We start from the raw sequence: 19622 nt of genomic DNA, 5'->3' as shown, positions 1-19622 counted from the left end.
CCTTCCCAATGACAGCCGCAGGGGGAATTGACGCCAAGGCAGAGATCCCGGAGAACATGAAGATATACTTTTTCCTTCTTTTTTCTCCCATTCCTCTACCCCTCCCTTCCTCCGTCCTCCTGCTGCTTTCCCTCTTTGATACGTGAGGGGGTTTTAACCTCTCCAGCTGCTGAGGTTTGGCCGAGTGGCTGGCTGGGGGATCTCAAGGCCCTACTTGGTATGCACTGTCCGTGAGTGTATGTGGTTGCGTGTGTATGTGTGTGCATATTGCCAACACCACAGTTTCTGCTGAGTGGGGGAGAGCTGTGTGTCTGATAAGGCTGAGCCTGGCTGACCCATGCGGGCCCTTCACAAGCTGTCAGAGCCGTGGCCCTCAGAGGGGGGCCCTTCCATCTGCACTGCCCAAACCAGGGCTCACCCAGCAGGGGGCCAGATAGGGGTGAGGCTCGGGTGCTGCCGCAGCTGGAGGCTGGTGGTGGGGTTGAGAAGGCCAGCTCCATATTCATAAAAGCAACACCAAATCTGTGAGCATTGGAAAAAGCTTGAGTTTCGGTAGTACTGCGACATGGCTAACTCATGTACATCTCTCATCGCTTGCTTGCTGACATAAATCAGCCAGTTTGTTTAGTCGGAGATTAAGCAGCTATTCAAAGTCATAGTTTTGAAGGCTCCACTAGCATTGTTGAGAGTAAGTAAATACATTGATACAATGCATGTCTTTCTCAGTCTAATAGTACTGTCTTGTCGTATTCAGTTGAGCAAAAGAGTGTTAGAGCTGGTAACATACATGATGTTCAGTCTATTGCACACAAATACAGACATGGGCAGACTTAAGCTCAAGGTTTAAACTCAAAAACTCAAAAACAGCTACAGTGGGTGTACTGTATAGACAAAACAACAACAACAACAAGCACTGAGGCAGACACCCTGAACTGCTGACGTTGTTAGCAAAGAGCACAGACAGTTACAAAGGTTCAGTGTGATGAAGGGAGTGAGACAAATATGAGGAGGGGGGGAGACAACATGATGAAAAGGGAGGCTGGGAGGATTCTGCAGTGGCATCCCTGATGCTCCCGATGCTCCCGTCCCGCTTCAAACTATGCCCGTTGCCTGTCTTTGTGCCTGCCAGCCTGCCATCCTATCTGCCAGTTTAGCAGAGACAGAGAGGCAGCGAGAGGCAGCGAGAGGAGCAGAGATGAGCGTGGTGATGCCGGGGCGACACGGGGGAAATCAGCGGGGCACAGGCGCTCCCAGTTAAAAGTGACATGACCTTTTGATTTTGTCACCTGTCACCAACTGCCATGTCTGACTCCGCACTGAGGAGCGCCTGCCATCCACCGCTGCTTTCCTGTGCCTCCGTCTCTGTGAATGCCTCTCTGTCTTTTTCTGTCTTCTGCTCCCACTCCATCTCCCTTTCTCATTCTCCGTGTCTTTCCAGAGTTGCGGTTCTATGGGGAAAAGTGAAGGTGTGACTGTCTGGAGGAGTTGAGGTATAATAGGCAGCGTTTCCTCCTTTTCTTCCAGCTTCTCCTAATATTTACTCTTCTCTACCTGTGTTGTGCATGGCTCTTAATGAGGGCAGATGTCAAGGCACAGTGTGTTTAAAGAAGCAGAAAAGTTTTTTGAGATGCAAAATTAGGAAGAAAATAGAATAGATAAAAATGGCAATGAGGTCTTGTTCTTGAAATGATGCAATGTTCAAATAAAATCACACAATATTACTGTGGTAGAAATAAGCTAGATTCTGTTTACACTAATGAACAATACACCACTGTCACACTGTGCACTTCAGTCAGGAAAGTAAAGATGAAACTACTAGTAGTAGAACTACATGAATTAAAAAAAATATATAAAATGATGAAAATAAGAACAGCATAGTGAATTATTCTATTTTAATGGCCAACAAAGCTCTTTCAGGGAGATTAAACTCTATATTTGTTTTTTATGGAAATGCTGTTTTACTCAGGATATACAGTGGGTTCAAAGAAGTCAGCTCTCTTGCCACTGGAGGCATGTCTGTAAGTGTGAAGTATCTTCAGGCCATTAAGGTCTTCTCTTCCGTAATGGGTTGGCGGATCCATTGGGTGAATCAATGAAATGGTCTGAAGCATGGGATAAAGAGGATGGTCCTCCAGTGTGACGAGGCCTAATTGCCCGTCATCCTGTGGTAGAAGGAGACATCACCATGTTCCGTATGTACCCTCTACAACAGCCTGCATTGAAATTAACACCTTTATAACATCTGGTAAGGGATTTTCTGGGCCAAGAGAATGGCAAGGAAGGATTTCTACTGGGATGTATCCTTGCTTGTTAATCTCAGCGCCCATCATATACACTAGTGCAAAGAGGCACAGCAGTGTATAGAACATGCAAATATGAAAAGAGACGCGCCTGCGTGCGAGAGCAGAGCTGCCTTTCCTCTAGTTGGCCAAGCCCAGCCTACCGGCAGCTTCTTTTGCGGCAGGCTTTGGATGGATCTAAGCTCTAAAATGTTGCAGGTTTCCAAATAAGAGAGAGATGTAAAGAAGAGAGTCATGTCATTAAAATGCTCCTCCACCTCCCAAAAACAGGGGACTCTACAATAATAAAGAAAGACAAGATGAGTCTTCCTTGATTATATATTACCCGCTTTGAATGACAAAATAAAAGCAGTATCATCCTACGCTTAGATTCACAAGCATAAAAGGTCCTCTTGTTTGTTTGTTTCAGTGAGCATGTTACAGCATGACATACAGGTCAGCTAACAGTGCTGAAGAGTCAGCATTCACGGGTCAGAGTGCTACATGATAAGAGAGGAGGTCGGGGACCTTGCTGGTGCAGTGCCTCCTTTAATCGCTGTTCTAAGGACGCTCTGACTGCTTAGCAGGTACTGGTCAAGGTTGGGGCTAGGGTAAGGAGCGCTGATCCGGGATCTGTTTGCAAAGCAGCATGTAACCACACAACAGTCAGTGACCCTGAGTGGTGAATTACAGCGTTTGTAGAGAACACTGTTTGTTTTTTTGCTATAGACAGGGCTATGGACTGTGGTTGCGGTGTAAAGGGTCCGCAGATTGAACCGATCAGATGAAGCAAGGCTAGTTCATTAGGAAGTCTGTACTCAAGTGAATGCTTTCGTTTTCTCTCATTTCTTCTCTCTCTCTCTCTCTCTCTCTCTCTCTCCCCCCCTCACTCTTTCTCTCCCCTTCAGAGTGAGTTCAGCAGAGATTCCTTTGGCATTACCCTCACCCCAGACTGCTGGAAAACCACAGCGCTCCGGATGCTGACCCTTGCTCGGCTCAGCACAATGCTTTAATTTGGTGTGTTGTTTAAAGTAATTAGAAAGCCTTTTCCCCCTGTTTTCTTTTCTATTCTTTTCAGTTCTCTGCCAAGTGCAAGAGGGAAACAGTGAGTCGTCCATGACTTCAGCTTGATAAAGACTCGGAAGAGGAATCCAGGGGACCAGGAGAGGAAGTGAAGAACACAGATACAGTGTGCTCTTGCTGTGCCCCCCTCCCCCCTCCCCCTCTTGCACCGCCTCAGATTGGGAAACTGTCTGAAAACAAACAGGGACAGGACTCGGGGGATACTTGTGTCTGAATGTGTGAGTTCAAGTGTGTGTGTGTGTGTGTGTGTGTGTGTGTGTGTGTGTGTGTGTGTGTGTGTGTGTGTGTGTGTGTGTGTGTGTGTGTGTGTGTGTGTGTGTGTGTACAGCATTTGCAAACACAAATGGCTGAAAATAATGAATGCCTATATCACACGTTACTTCTATCTAAAAGTCTTTTTTGACATAAGATAGTGATATCACCACTGAAAGAGGCACAGAGTTGGATAAGGAGGAGAGAAGGTTCATCACATTCCACCAATCCTAAGGCAGTAAGGTTGCAACACCGAGACAAGAGGGACAATGATTGTCAGAGAATTTTCTTTGTGTCGCCCGTGCTGCTCTGTTCTGTTCAGCACAACTGTCACAGCAGCAAGAAAAGCAGCATTAATGGGGCTAATCTTTAACAATTAACCCCACTTTCATCAGATATATTGTTGCAATGAATGTCGCTCATGCATATGCACACTCTCACACACACACACACACACACACACACACACACACACACACACACACACACACACACACACACACACACACACACACACACACACACACACACGCAGACTGCAGAAGACCACCATAACACACACAGTATTCAGTGTTCATGCTTCGACACACCTGTATAGTCACTTATAGTAGATATACCTTATTGCTTGCTATCCACCACTGGCCCAACCCACTAGCCAGGACCCCCACTGACACGTATCAAGACTGTCAAAAGGTCTGTAAAATGTACACACTTACTTAAAACCATTGCTGAATGGCTGCTCATTTAAAAGAGCATCAGATATGAAACTTAGCAGAATGCTCTCCTGACTAAAAACATTCCTGGCACCTTGATGATCTGTTAAGCCTCGTGTCCCGAGGAGATAAGTCCTTCGAATTCAACCAAGCACCTTCAAACTACACTCGGATGACGGTGATATTGAAGTTACCTTTAGAGGCAAAAAGATCCTTGAGCTTGGACTAAAAACCAAAAACCAGAAACAAACGTTAATCAAATCTCAATCATATTTAAAGTGCTGAGATGCTACTAAGACAGTATGTTAAAGCAGTCAAATTAAAAGTTGACATCAGTACAGTAATAAGTTTTCATATCTAGATACATACATCTACTCTCATCTTTGTTCTGCTTAGTTGTTCAAAAAGGTCCTGTGCTCAGTGTTGTCATGCTAAAAGGCACTTGCCATATAAGAATCAACAGTATGAACATGTCTTAATGTTCCAACCAATTCCTGAGGTACTTGAGAAACAATAGTCCCTTTCAAGAGAGAAAAGCAATTCCACATGAAGTGGGAGTTACATGTACTTACTCAAATGTGAAGTGAGTGCCACATTACGAGGATATGTAACCTTTGTTGGCTCATTTTACTTAGGAAGTATACTGGAAAAGAATATCATTAGGTCTGGATAAATACAAGCAGCAGGTAGGGGGACAAGTCATCATGTCGGGTTTTGTCTTCAGGCGTGTGATTCTTTTTTTTTATCAAGCAATGTCGCCATCTACAGGTGAAGAAAAGTGTCCTCTGAAATTTCAGACTGTCATTCACAAATTGTTTATTTTGTCAGTAAACACACTTGCATAATGTAACCTTTACTTCTTGTGTTAACTATATCCAGTTTAAATACCTCAAATTTTAATATATGAACCAAACACTCTTGTATAACTATCAGGTTATTATCAAGCAACAGCAGGTTTGAATCAGTCTCATTTGCTCAATTGTAATGACAACTTTTTAACAAATATGGAAAGAAAGGCTCATAAACATAATAAATAAATAAAGAAGATTAGCTCTGGAGAGTTAACAAATAAATCTGTGCTGTATGTTGTTTATAGTTCACAACTAATTCCATTTGTATGTGTAATATTACAGTTACACAGCTATTACATTTGGTTCATCATAATGACAGAATTTAATACGTCTTCTAAATCCAATTCAATCTAACCCAAAGAATCCTTAAGGAGAGATAAATATACACATAGAAGGCAAGAGACTGCAAGAAAATCTGAAGTCTGTTAACTGGTTATTTCCAAGTGAGTCTTGGAAAAAGGCACTTATTAAAATTAATCACTTCATTGTTCACGCTTACTCCATAGTCCAGCTCTCTCGCTCGTTTTTACTCTCTACTCTCCAAATGTGCCTGGCCATGATTAAAACATGTCTGTTTCTCCATGACATTGCTTTGACATCATTTAATTGGTATAAGAGATAAAAATAAATGAATTAAATAAATATACTACCAGGTAAGTGGCGTAACATAGCTCAAGGTGACAGCCTATTATTTCTCCGTTTTCTTTGCCTCAAAGAAGGCAAAGTGAGAAATGTGAGATTGCTCTGAGAATGCAGCCCCTCATGCGGCAGATGGAGTTTTTTTTATTAACAAAAAAAAAATCAGCAGAGATTCTTTTTCAACGTAATTTCAATTCTGCTCAAAGTTTGCAAGTTCATTTTAATCAAAAGGTAGATTCTGAAATTTCCTTCGAAAAATATGTTCCCTTCTCACTCATCCGTACATCTGATTATAATCAGCTGTAAAATTTTTCACCTCAGAAATATGTACTGTTATTATAAAGTCGAGACTTTTATGCATATATAATTCATCTATTGAATATATCAAGGCCGTAATGTCACAATAAAACAATTGTGGCTGAATATTAACCCGGCATTGTGCGTGGAAATAGGCTTTTACAGTGAAATGAAAGAAAGACGGAGGGATATCAAGGGATGGGGTTACTCACAACATCTTGCCTGGTGTCCTTCCCCGATGCGATGAGGATGTAGTTCCAGATCAAGGGCAGCAGCAAAGCAAGAGGAATCATATAGAGTTCAAAGTTCCAAACAACGATGACAAAAAGCTGTTGGGAGAGAACAACACAAAAATGTCGGTAGAAGAAATGTTAAAACAAATAGGTGAGAACAGTGTGGGCTGATTTGTGTATACATCTAAGACCCCATGCTAAAGCTCATGAGGCAAACTCCTGAGAATGTAAGCCGGCCATATGTGCGATTGGAAACGACACATTCAAACGCATTCATATGCAGAATCATAAACTCCACGGAGCAAAGCTTAAAAATACGTTTGTGCTCCAACAAAGGTACAGACCCGGTGTCAGTGAGCCGAGGTTCAACACCCTGACCCCTCGAGGGTTTCTGGGTCTTGGGGTGAGGAGGAGGATGATGAGGAGGATGAGTATGACCCGTCAGAGCCTCTTTTCTCCATGCCAATCATCCCAGCGTCTGAGGCCATGTACTGTTTCAGCCACAGCAGGTCAAAGCTGACCCTTCTATACTCAACCCCAAACTCCAGCATATGACCTCACCCACCCCACAACCTCGAGCCCCTAACCCTGTCACTCCAAGCCCCAATACTCTCTTCTCCTCACCCAAAAGACTCTTATGCCCCCGTCTCTAACCTCCTCTGCACCCATCTGCCAAAACCATAACCCCTATACCTCCCCTCTCATCACCAAACAAGAAAAGTAGCATCTGAAAATTAACCTTTCCTAAAACCCTGTATTCTGGTTTTGGCAGAGCTCTTTAGCTTCTGACAACTGATTACTGTGACGGTTGGGAGAAGATATCTGTGGGAAAGTAAAATTGCTAATGATGGAAGCTTGATATTTTCTGGCAGTATTGTGTCAATTGTGAGAACACATTGTGTCAATTGTTGTCAAAAAGTTAAGAGAGACGGGATATTCTGTGGGAATAAAATCTGTCAGAAACAAACAGAACAAAAGAATATTTATCTTTTCTAGTAATATCATGTTTAAGTATATAGAGATTTTTCGTGATTGATAAAACCTCAGCAGCAATTATAACAAATGCTGAAGATGCAAACCATGCCTAATGCTCAATCTCCTCTAGCAAAACATATTTATCAAATTCAAGTACAATAAATCCATTATTTCAAATATGAGCAAAGAAGATTTGAAATTAATTACTCTCTGTCGGGAAACACATCTCTGTTTAACAATCAGTTTTGATGGGGAACTTTTAAGAGTGGTGAAATTGAGACTATTACTGTATAAAGCAGATTTATTGGTCTGTGTACCAATTATGGTCTATCCTGTTTAGCTGAACGACATCAACAAGAGAGAGACGAAGCTTAATAATCAACAATCAAAACGTTTTATTTCTGTGTGAGTGTTTGTGTGAGGGACGGAGACAGAGAGTGGGGAGACTAAAATCAAGCTCTTCATTGTGTTTGCAGTCCAAGGTTAATGTGAATATGAGGTTCAACAGCTCCTCAACAGTGTGTATGCAGGGCTGCTGTTACTGTAGTGGAGCCAGTAGGACCCAACACGGCGCGCACACACACACACACACACACACACACACACACACACACACACACACACGGATACTGTGCTGTCAAAAACATGCATCTGGGTATCAGCTTGTCACATTAGAAACATATTTAAGTCGACTTTTCTCCTTTTCATGCAGAAAAGTTTAAAAGGCTCAGATTCAAACTTTTGCACAGAATTATAACTTCATGGAAAGTAAAAGACATTGAATATACAAAGCAAAAATAAAAGAGACATAAATTAAACATTAGAAATGTCCATACATTTGCATAATGCTCACAGCAATATTTCTTCTTTAAATAAACCTGAGTGGCCTTGGTGCAACAACTAAATCTCCCAAAAGGATCAAAATCCCTCTCTGTCTCTCTCGGGCTCAACTTCACTTCCTCACACATGCAGGGTCTTTCTCTGATACAGCTGTGTAAGAGAACCGGCAAGAAAACTCTTCAATAATTCATATTTGTATACTAATAAGCAACACAACAATTTCCCTTCATTCGTCATAAAACGCTGTTAGGACCGTGAAAGCTCGACAGCAGAAACTTGCAGATAAACACAACAACACAAATTTACTCAGATTTTCTTGACAAAATGTAACTCTTCTAAAATTATCCACCTTCCTACAATTTATAATTAACAAATCTTTATGACACTGATAAACATTAGAATAATCTCTAACTAAACAATAAGCAACAAAGGTGCAGAAACTTGACTTCAGTTGAACGAACAAAGGAGCTCACTTGTTTTAAACCTATTCTGGTAGAAGCTATAAATAACTACACAAACATCTTCATGCAGATACACATGGGCTCCTTTCAAATATAACTTGCAGTTGGCATATATTGGACTGTAAATAGTGCCTGGTTGTCTATTGCTCGAAGTACTGTTATGAAACGGCAGAAAAATGTATAATACTTCACTGTCCCGATGCTTATACTAAACCTTAAAACCCTCTTATGCTGTTTTTGTTTTATTTTAATCTCGCCCTTTCTCTATGTGCCTGCGGTTGTTTAACCTGCCATCCCCCCTCATTCCGTCTACATTTGGTTAAAGTGGTTGAGGGCGAAGTTTTGACTGGCAGCCTGAGAAACTGGACACCCAGGCTCAGCAGTGGCCAGCCCTGTTAACGTCTTTGTGCCCACCGGCTGGGCAATGGGGCCCTGCAGTGCCAGGACCTTTCCACCAGGACTGGCCGATCACAGCCACCCCCCATCGTTCGCTACACCAGATAGGAGGCTCTCCGCCTGGAGAGGAGGGAGTGGGAAGGAGCCTGCTGTGGATGTCAGTGACCGCAGAAAGGCGGAGGAAAAAAAATATAACTATGAAAACATGCTGGATGAAAGGGAAAAATCAGGAAAATACTAAGTGAAGCTCCAGGTGTAGTCTATGGGAATAATTTGTAGATGGTCAGAGACGCTCTGAGGTGGTTGGTGATGGTTCAGAGTGACTATCTGATCACGCACACAAAGGATGCTTACCATGCCTTGCTCTCGCTGTGTTTAATACTGCTGCATTCTTACCTGTATGGTAATGTACATTTTCTCGTGTAAACACAGTCACTATACCTTTTTTTTGTATATGTACTTCTATGTTCCTCAAATTATGCAAACTCTCTGAATTAGTTTTGAGAATATGTAAATAAAAGTACTGTGTCTATTTATGATAAAACAAAATTAGATGGACACTGTTTTTTCCTCACATACTTTGCCTTTGCTGGAAATATTGTCAGTCATTTGCTTAACTACTTAAGAACAGTGGTGATCATGATCCATTTTTTTTTTTTTAAATTCTAGTTTATTTCCTCTGTGATGGATATTTGATTTTTTTTTTTTTTTTTTTTTTTCACCCAAAACACTGGCAGAAGTGACAAGTCAGGAAAAACCTTTAACCAGCAAATCTATTTTGTCATAAAAATAGATCTTCATTTCTTTTAGATTATTTGTGCTTCAACACTCTTTGGTGAAATGAACTGAAATTTTTTTGGAACAAAACTATTTACTTGTCATAAAACAAAGTCAAATAATATTTTCCACTGTCAAATCTGCTACACAAGTTTAGATATTGTTAAAGGCTACATTTGAACTGGGCAAACTTCACATCTGAGCATGAGCTGAAATTCAAATGAGATCATTAAAATAGACAATTAGAAACATGAACAAAGTAAAACCGTGGCAGTATAATTTGTAATGTTTTAGCTAAAATACCAAAACACAAAAGCAATAAACTAACTTATTTTGACAAGTCTCTGTGGTTGGATTTCAATGCAGTTATAATCTTTAAAGCTTTTGCTTAATATAAAAAAAAAAAAAAATCAAACACAAGAAGCTATAATAAAAATCTTAACAAAACACAAAGTCAAAATGATTTATTCAAGCACTTAGTCTGGCACATTGAGAGTTGCATTATTTGTTTCAAAACACAACCCGCGTCCTTACGGCTCTTCGCCGCAGCACTGTGGGAGGGTAATATTCAGTACTTTGGCTTACATTAACCACACACCAGGCTAACTTCCCCCTGCTCTGTCTCAGTGGAGTGAAACTGAAGTTTGGATTTCAGAGTTCCCCTTTATCTCTCTTACATCAATTTCCATGCTGGCACTAAGTGTTGCCAGATAGCAACTAGAAGTCCTGTTAAGTTCGAGGGAACAAGAGGGAGGGAGACTGTGTCCTGTTTGTGACCAGACCTCCTCACCGTTCAGTGGTGCTAGACTGCCCCCTGCTGTTCTCCTGCAGAACACTGATCCACAGCACAACTAATGTTAGCCGTCCGATAAAAAAAAAAAGCACTCCAAGTCATTAAAATGATCAATGGCAAAGCAAGTTATTTTGTTAGAATGTAGAAAATAAAATAAAAGCATACACCATGTATGGCTACAATACTACACCTACACATGGGTACCCATTAGAAGTGAGGATACTTTCAACAAAAGGCCTCACGTTTTCAGTTGAGTCTCTATCTCTGGTGATTAAACCCCGACTTGGTATTCTCTGTTAGTCATGCCACTATATTTCAACTATCATTCATTTTGGAAATCAGGAGAGCAGTAAAATGTGAAAGTATATCTTTCAAAGCTGTCCCTTGCTGTGGGCAAAGACGAACTCCCGACTTTAAAACTTTTAAAAGTTAGACAGGTTCTTTGAAGAGGAGTCAAAGGAGCAATTTAAAGAGACCTGGAGTGGTGTGTACCGCTGACTGCAATGGTGTCTCTGCACTGTGTGTATCAAACTTCCAGCCAGACATGTGCAAACACACACACACACACACACACACACACACACACACACACACACACACACACACACACACACACACACACACACACACACACACACACACACACACACACACACACACACACACACACACACTCCAATAGTTGCTTCTGTACCTGTCTTTGCTTTTTTTCCCTTTTTTATTTCAGCAGGGTGAATTTTTATCTAAATGCAAAGCAGGTGATAGGTGCTCCAGTTTCCTCTAGAAGTAGCTCCCTTGTCTGGGCTCTCTTCCTGATAAGAGTCCTACTTTGCCTGACATAAAAGAGCCCGGTATCATTTCCCCTGCCTCCCCAACAACCCCCAGCTCGCTGCCCTCGCCCTTCCCCGAGCTTCACAAAGCTGCCTCTATTTGCTCCCAATTCAGGGCCGAATTGCAGATAAAGTTACAGCAAATTTGTTTGGAGGAAGAGCTGCTGAGGCCTGCCGTCCCTGGGGCAATAACAGCCTTGTCTTGCAGGGGCCGTGGGGAGAGCTGGCAGCAGCAGGAGAACAGAACCCAACACCGCTCAGCCCGACAATGGCCTCAACTCTCCGGGAGGGAAGGCAAAGGGAGGGGAGCGAGAGATAAAGAAGAACAGGGATGGATAGATGGATAGAAGGGAGAGACACTCAGCTTGCAGGTGTGGAGAGCGGAAGCAGACGCTTAACCCCGAGACAGGGAATGCAGACACCACCCATAGACACACACCCACAAAGACACACACACACACACACACACACACACACACACACACACACACACACACACACACACACACACACACACACACACACACACACACACACACACACACACACACACACACACACAGACACCACCCATCATGCAGGACAGGAGGTAACTCCAGTCCCGTCCATTGTGCCAACGCCTCAGGCAAAGCTGCCACGGTGGCTGATTCACTGTCGGGATGGGTGGGTGACAGCAGTGTGGGTGTGTGAGAGAGAGAGAGCGAGGGAGAGCGAGAGCGAGAGAGAGAGAGAGAGAGGGAGGAAGGCTGAATGTGAGACTATGCGATATCTCCCTTTCTCGCACATGCACACAAAACACACACAACGTACACACTAATCACAGCTGGCACTAATGGGTGATGTGTACACGCGGCTGGCATTTCAGAAATGGGCAGAAGGAGAGTAAGAGACCATGAAGTAAGAATTTGGAGCGTTTTTGTGGAAGGAGTGTTGTGCAGTGACACGGTATGACAACTGCATTTGGATGTACTATTGCGTTCACAAAAATCCCACAAATATACGAGCATGCTTAAATTCGCCCCCTCGGGCTCACTTAGCAGTTAAGAAGTGCACATGTTCGTAAGTTGAGAGGTTGAATTGCCCACAGCTCCACCTCAGTAGCTGCAGCCGCGTTGGAAAGTTAAGTGTAACATCTGTCTCGAAAGACAGCCAGACAGAAACACACGTGCACATGTGTACAGACACACAAGCCCATAATCACACACAGCAGTACACCTTCATGAACGCACCACCTTGGCCAGATGGCCTCCCATAAAAACCCACTTAAAGAGATGAGTGAAGTGATTAAGAGGCCTCTCAAAGTAAGGGAGAAATGAGAGAGGGATGAAGAAATGGAAGAGGAGGGAGGGAATACCTGCATGGAGGAGAGACCCTAAATACTCTGATGCTTTTAGCTAAGTGCATACTCCTACGTTAACAGACTCCCAAAAGAGCGGGGGATAAGGGGGGCCACAATGACACCTAAATTTCAGGATTTCTATAAACTATAAAACACTATGTCCTTGGCCTAGATACATCCTTTGTCATCATCTGAATACTTTGAATATAAGTGAGCACAATGAGAATATGAATAGTCGGAACTGTTACTGTTATCCATAACTGTTATGGATGTACTATATGCTGGTTGAAGAGGTGTACGAGGTTTGCTCATGTGTTTGTGTGGAGGCTGCATCCTCTCCTCTCCAATCACCGTGTAGAGCGGCATTTCTGAAGTGACCTTGCTTTCAGTGAATTTCTTGAAATTGTTTGTCTGACATTTTCATACATTTCTAAAAGGCAAGACACGAAGACTTGCGCACGGATCAGGCTTGCACGAGAGAAAAATGCAAACATACATGCATGTGCCGTGTTCACACAAGCGCGCTCGCGCACACACACACACACACACACACACACACACACACACACACACACACACACACACACACACACACACACACACACACACACACACACACACACACACACACAAGCGAGGGAAAATGTTAACTGATCAATACTGTGTCTCTTCTGACCCGTGTCTTGTGATGACACTGTGACCTGCTGTACAAACACACACATACAGCCTCTGCAGAGATTAAACTGGTGTCAGACAGCCAAATTCTGCTAATGTCTAATGTCTGCTGTGGAGACACTTAGTGCTCCCATAGTACAGGGCTGGGGCAGGGCGGGTCCACCTGTCCCGTACCTACTTAAGTCAGGACACTAAACCAGACAGGATTAAATGCCTGCTCTGTCATCTTTAGGGTAGGAAGCTCCATGCAGCCACTCACTGCCCTGCAGAAGAATGTCTTTTACTGATAGCTCTGCTGTCCAATTACACTTCACCTTTTAATACCAGACACAGATGACAGGGGAGAGAGAAGGTGGTGGTGGCGAGAGAGCGAGAGAGAGAGAGAGAGAGAGAGAGAGAGAGAGAAGGCTGATGGGTGAAGAGAGAAAGAGGCTGCCATTTCTACTGTCTGCAGGAACAGCTTGTCACACTTCAATAGATCGTAGATGCATTTTCCCAGTATTTGGACATCTGAGGGTCTAATAAAATAGTATTTAAGCTGCAACACCAACCGTCCTCATTCTCAGCAAGTGAGTGTCAGAACAGACACTGGCCTTATACACTATATGTATAAGCCATGTGCACATGGAGCTAGACAAAAAAAACGTAATCGAGTGTCCCATATCAAGACATTTGAGTGCGGTGTAACCGTCTGTAGTGTGTGGGGGTGCAGTGTTCGTGTGTGTGTGTGTGTGTGTGTGTGTGTGTGTGTGTGTGTGTGTGTGTGTGTGTGTGTGTGTGTGTGTGTGTGTGTGTGTGTGTGTGTGTGTGTGTGGGGGGGGGGCACTTAACTGTGCTTGAGATGTGAACATTCTCTTGTGTTAATGTGAAATTACCATTGAAGAATCTATAGTTTGTTAGAAGAAATGGTCCAACAGCCTCTGCGAACATGCCTGCGTGTGTCTCTACTGTGTGTGTAGCATAAAAAAAGTAACCAGTAAAACATATGACTATACATTTACAATAATACTGATCAATAAGCGTGCGGTTTGACAAAAAATTAAGCCCAACTACATTTAGATAAAAAGCTTGAGGTTGTCTTTCTCCCACATCAAATCCTTAATAAACCACATTAATAACAACACAACATAATCCAACTTTGTGGCAATCCACTAATTTTATCCAAGTAATAAATACACATAAACACACACATCTATCTAGATATCTAAATAGAAACCAGCACTTCGTATCATAATATATATGTATGAGATGGTTTAATTCTTCATGTCTGGTAAATGTGCAGATTCGTATGTGATATACTAAAATCAATGGTGCTGTAAAGCTGCAGTAAGTGCACCTCAACCTACCACAAAAGCACAGATGCTCCTCTGCGGAGAGTCCCATTCGAAGCAGCTGTTGATGTAGCAGCCTGTGTTGATCAGGAACATGATGCAGCGCCGGACTCGGTTAAAGTTGCGCAGAAGCAGCTGGAAAAGAGGCAAACGTGTGAACATTTCAAACAAGTGAAGGCTTATATACATGATTTATCACTTCATGGTGAAAATGGTAGAACAAATATACAAACATGCAGACAGGTGATGAAACCAGGTGTGACACAGGTGGCTGAGTATCTTTGAAAAATAACACTTAAACGCATTGACAACCTAAAAAATAAAGTAAAACGGGAGTAAAATGATCTGAGTACTCATGGTCTTGTGGTAATGCACCGTTAAAGAGGTCCCTTTTCTCTCCTTCTTGTTGAATTAAGATGTGAATTCATCAAAAGTAAATTTAGTAAAGAAATATGTTACATCATGTAATTAGCACCTTTGTCAAAATGATATACTGTCAGTAAGTCTGTCTCTTTGCAAAGTTAACTGAAGCATTTGGTTTCAACTTAAGGTTTGCAGCTTTGACCTAACTCTGGGCTCACTATTACAACATTACAGTAGTGAGGGCACCCTGAGGACATCAGTGTTTTCCTTCTTTGGATGCCTATATATGGATGTGAATCAGTATAGGACAGTTGCCACAGCAAGCTGACTCATGGTGCTTCTTTAAAAATACTTTCCCCCTGATGAAGTTAAATACAATAATAACAATTTCCAACACAGTCCCTGGATTCTCCTTCCTGAGCATTCCCTTGGCATTTGGCCAGAGATGAGAGAGAAGTGGCTAACTGCTGTCATCCCCCTGGGTTGCCAACCATTCAGGGAATAGTATAACAGCAGCGAAGAACGGCAACCACCCAATCAGGTCACCACCAGGAGAAAGTGCTCCCAAAGGGGAAACTGTCTCTGCAGATCGCTGTGCAAAAAAATTCCAGGCCATTATTTTACTCTTTGGAAAATTGTGCAAGGGTTTTTAAATGTCTGAATAATGTGGATACACTATGCATTTGTAGCACTACAATAAAGTATATTATATGTATGTGTGTATCTGGATGGATTTGCATGTGGTTAGGGGTGGCTTCGCTGCTTTAATGCAAGATGAGAGGAGGATTTCTTCTTCTCCATGTGTAATTATGCGAAGGTTTTTGTTGCCAGACTGGGGACGACTATATGGTGTCCTGCTGGGGACACAGAGACCCTGAGGACAACAAGCCTGCAAATCATCCATTTCCACATTCCTCAGTATGTGCACTTAAAACACATGCTGTACTCTTCCTGGCTCATTATTGACATAATTGCCTTGATAAGAATATTTCATTTTTCATGAATTTTGTCAAAAAAGAGCCTTTAGTTATTCCTTAGAAAGACTTAGAAAAGTGGTGAAGTCATTTATTAAGTCAAATGTCATAATTACAAATAAATGCTCGTGTTTGGCAGGCAGTGAATGTTTTTTTTTTTTTTCCTTTTCAGTGTGTGTGTCTGCACACTAAACAGCAAGCAACAGCAGGGGAGTTGCTACCACACAAAAGAGCCCTCACGGGGCAATTCCTCCAGAGCAGCCAGTGACATCATCATTGCGAGACGCTGACATGGGTCATCTCTGTGAGTCAGGGGTGAAATGGAGATGAAAAAAGGATTCTGCACTTGGGAGAAAAGCACAGAGTGGGCCAAGTTAGGGAGCAATGGAGAAGGCAGAAACAGAGAGGAAAGAAGGGAATAGATGGAGGGCTGACAAAAGGGTGGTATGGGAGCTGGTGTGTGTGTGTGTGTGTGTGTGTGTGTGTGTGTGTGTGTGTGTGTGTGTGTGTGTGTGTGTGTGTGTGTGTGTGTGTGTGTTGTGTTGTGTTGTGTTGTGTTGTGTTGAGCAAGGCTGTGCTCGGCTGTGCATAGTGCAACATTGACTGCTGAGCCCAAACGGTCACTCGTATGACATGTCTGATGTGGGCCAGCCCCTACTATTCATCCCTTTGTGGTGCCGCCACACTGAGCAGCGTGACAATGAAGTGCAAAGCAGCAGTGGCAAAGAGGGCCAACTATAAGGATGGCCAATCTACTTATGCACCCCAGAGCTGACAGCTTGACATTTCTATTCACCACTTTAGTGGATGCGAGGGGGTAGAGATGAGAGAAGGGGGAGAGGAGGGAGGAAAAAAAAAAAAAAAACAAAATGCTGGTTTTCCTTCAATCATCCTGTTGTATCTTGCCCACACAGTTGTTGTGCTTTACAAGATGCCACTCACCAGGGTTGTTGGTTTTGCTTCAGACAGTCGAGCAGAATAGGGGGTGCAGTGGTGGACACAGATAAAAATGAGGCGGAGTGGAAGAAGATAAGCGTTGGCTGCTGATGTACCTGTTTCGACACTCTGGGCTCCTCTTCAATATACTTCTGTTCAATGGGAATCAACGTCCCGAGACCAGCCTTCACCTGGATGATGGAGTGAACACATGCAGGGTCATATACAGAAAATGGTGAGAGAACAATAAGACTTTTAAAAGAATTCGGGGGATGATGACAGTGAATTAACGAGGAGCTACAGTATGTCTTGATTATTTCAAAGGTTTCTCTAACACATTGTGTACTGGCATAACATGGCAGCACATGCATAGAGCGTGCCCCATGTCAGAGGCTAGAGAGAGCGGGAGAGAAAGCTGTAAAATGGCCGCTATAGGACACACACAGCGATGGTGAATGGGCGAACAAAGGCGGCTGAGAGGGAGTCTTCGATAATTAAAGCCAAAACGAGGACGAGGGACAAGGGACGAGGGATGAGATGGAAGCTAGGGAGGAGGGGACAAACAGAATAAAGACAACAACAGCGTAGAAAGGGGGCATGATGGGGAGAACAAGAGAGGGATATGAGAGAGAGGATAATGTGGGGTGGGGGGCAAAATAAAATAAAATAAAAATCAGGGAGGAGACTCAAAAAACCAAAAGAAAGACTTACAGCATTAAATATCACGTCTATTTCGAGAAAGATGACCCCTTTTGTTGGCCCTGTCAGCTCCTTGCTTTTCAAGGCGTAGGCTTTGCGTTCTCCATTTTGGATCTGTGGGAGAGGGACATGACAGGCGTCTGTCTGGCAATACCCGGCTGAATCGGCTCCCCGGGCCACCTTTGAACCCCAGCTGCTGGCGCTGACAGGGAACCCAAAACAACTGTGGCAACTCTGACAAGTACCTGTTCATTACCCACTGCAGCTCGGCTCTGTCAAACAGAAATTAACTATCCTGGGGAATCATACTGTAGATCCAGAGCATGGATATATTAGACACACAGTTCTTTCACAGGCTATCTATATTTTTTTTCCCATATTAGATACACTCTCACATCTTTGTTTTTTTCTCCAAATCGCATCGTTCCGTCTCTCTATCAGTGTCATTTTCATATCATCTCTCATCCCCTAACTTTCTTTCTTCTCGGCAATCAATCTCTTCTTTTTTTCCTTAGCTTCTCTTCCATTTTTTTCTCCCTCCTGTCATCTCTTTCTCTTTGTGAAATAAAAACAGTGTCATCAGTGGAGTTGCAAAAATAACCTCTGCTTTTTATATCTTTCTGTTTCCATTCTTTCTGTTTCTCTATGGTCTCTCCATTATTCCAAAGGGAAAAGAAATGCACAGAAATCTGCCTTTGACTCACATTTAGTAAAGGAATAGCCACTTTCCCCAAGAAGTCCGCACTTCTGTCTCGGTCCTCGTCGTAAACAGTGACCTCAAGTACCGAGTGGATGTCCTTCACGTTACTGGACCACACACAAAGACAACACCGATGACATATATACTGAAGAGTGGGCTACATACTAAAACAATAGGACTGTCATCATATCTTACATAGGCTTTTTTAAAATATTGAAGACACAGAAAACAGATTAAATTCACTACAGGAGACATTATAAATGCCTCATATTTAAAAACCCTCCACTACATTTACATAAATCTTTAATAAAATCACCATAAATATTATGTGATACTGCACTACTGTACAGCATGAGAGAAATAGAAGCAAAGTGTGAAGCTCAGACATATCTTTTGAATACTAGGCTAGTGAAATGGTAGCTGATGTTATGTGTGGAAAGGAAGCAATGAAAAAGATGTGCACTCAAAGAATGACTAAATGAACCTGTCCCATCAGGTGGAATTCACAAGTTTGCAATGTGGAAAAAAAAAATGGCATCACGTATATAAGAAATTATCTAGAGTTAGATCCTTTATTACTATTCAACTTTGTATATAAATAAATATCTGTAAAAAGATTTAATGAGGAAAAACATGATCTTATCTTTATAATGTCTTCCTGGATTTTTTTTTTTGCAGGCATAGACAATTTTTTTTACACAAAACACATAAAACTCTATCAAATAAACAGTTGTATTAACATTTGTAAATAGTTTTAAGGCCATTCCAATTAATCAGATTTAACTCAAATTCCTATATCCAATTGGTCACACAATAACGTGTTATCAATAGATATTTTTTCAGTGCTCAGATTTATTCAAAATAAATATTTAAAAAACACTGATGAAAAATGCAATTATGTTTAGTTATTTTCTCTTTTTAATAAATAAGACTGTTGCTCTGACTTTATCAATCTGTCATTAAAAGATACAGGTCAGTTGAAAAGACCATTTTTATTTTCATTAACAATGATGTCATATGAGTTTTGTAAAAGCCACTCACAAAGTAAAGACCTTGTTCCACTCTGGGTTGAGATTTTTGTAGACAGTGTGCGTCTGCAGCCGATCGTTACTCAGTTCCACCACACAGAACGGGTCACTCTTACCTGCCAAGAACAAAAAAAAGAAAAAGAAAAAAATCATACAGG

At 42.3% G+C, this 19622-nt stretch overlaps 1 protein-coding gene across 10 annotated transcripts in view; it reads right to left on the bottom strand.

The window, feature by feature from the left end:
• mctp1a (multiple C2 domains, transmembrane 1a) overlaps window positions 1–19622 on the bottom strand; it is a 129075-nt gene that overhangs the window by 31752 nt on the left and 77701 nt on the right. For all 10 annotated transcript variants that reach the window (XM_069699880.1, XM_069699881.1, XM_069699884.1 and 7 more), the window contains 6 exons: window positions 19478–19580; window positions 18441–18543; window positions 17749–17850; window positions 17154–17228; window positions 14780–14899; window positions 6327–6443 (listed from right to left, as the gene is read on the bottom strand). In XM_069699880.1, the coding sequence (XP_069555981.1) occupies window positions 6327–6443; window positions 14780–14899; window positions 17154–17228; window positions 17749–17850; window positions 18441–18543; window positions 19478–19580 (620 nt within the window). The remainder of the gene's footprint in view (window positions 1–6326; window positions 6444–14779; window positions 14900–17153; window positions 17229–17748; window positions 17851–18440; window positions 18544–19477; window positions 19581–19622) is intronic.

Source organism: Brachyistius frenatus, unplaced genomic scaffold (genome assembly GCF_029030835.1).
Source record: "Brachyistius frenatus isolate BFR_SWC_R1_liver_20210118 unplaced genomic scaffold, ASM2903083v1 Contig_31, whole genome shotgun sequence".
NCBI classification, from domain to species: domain Eukaryota; kingdom Metazoa; phylum Chordata; class Actinopteri; family Embiotocidae; genus Brachyistius; species Brachyistius frenatus.
The sequence above is the reverse complement of the archived record's forward strand: the minus strand, read 5'-3'. Positions and strand labels throughout refer to the sequence as shown.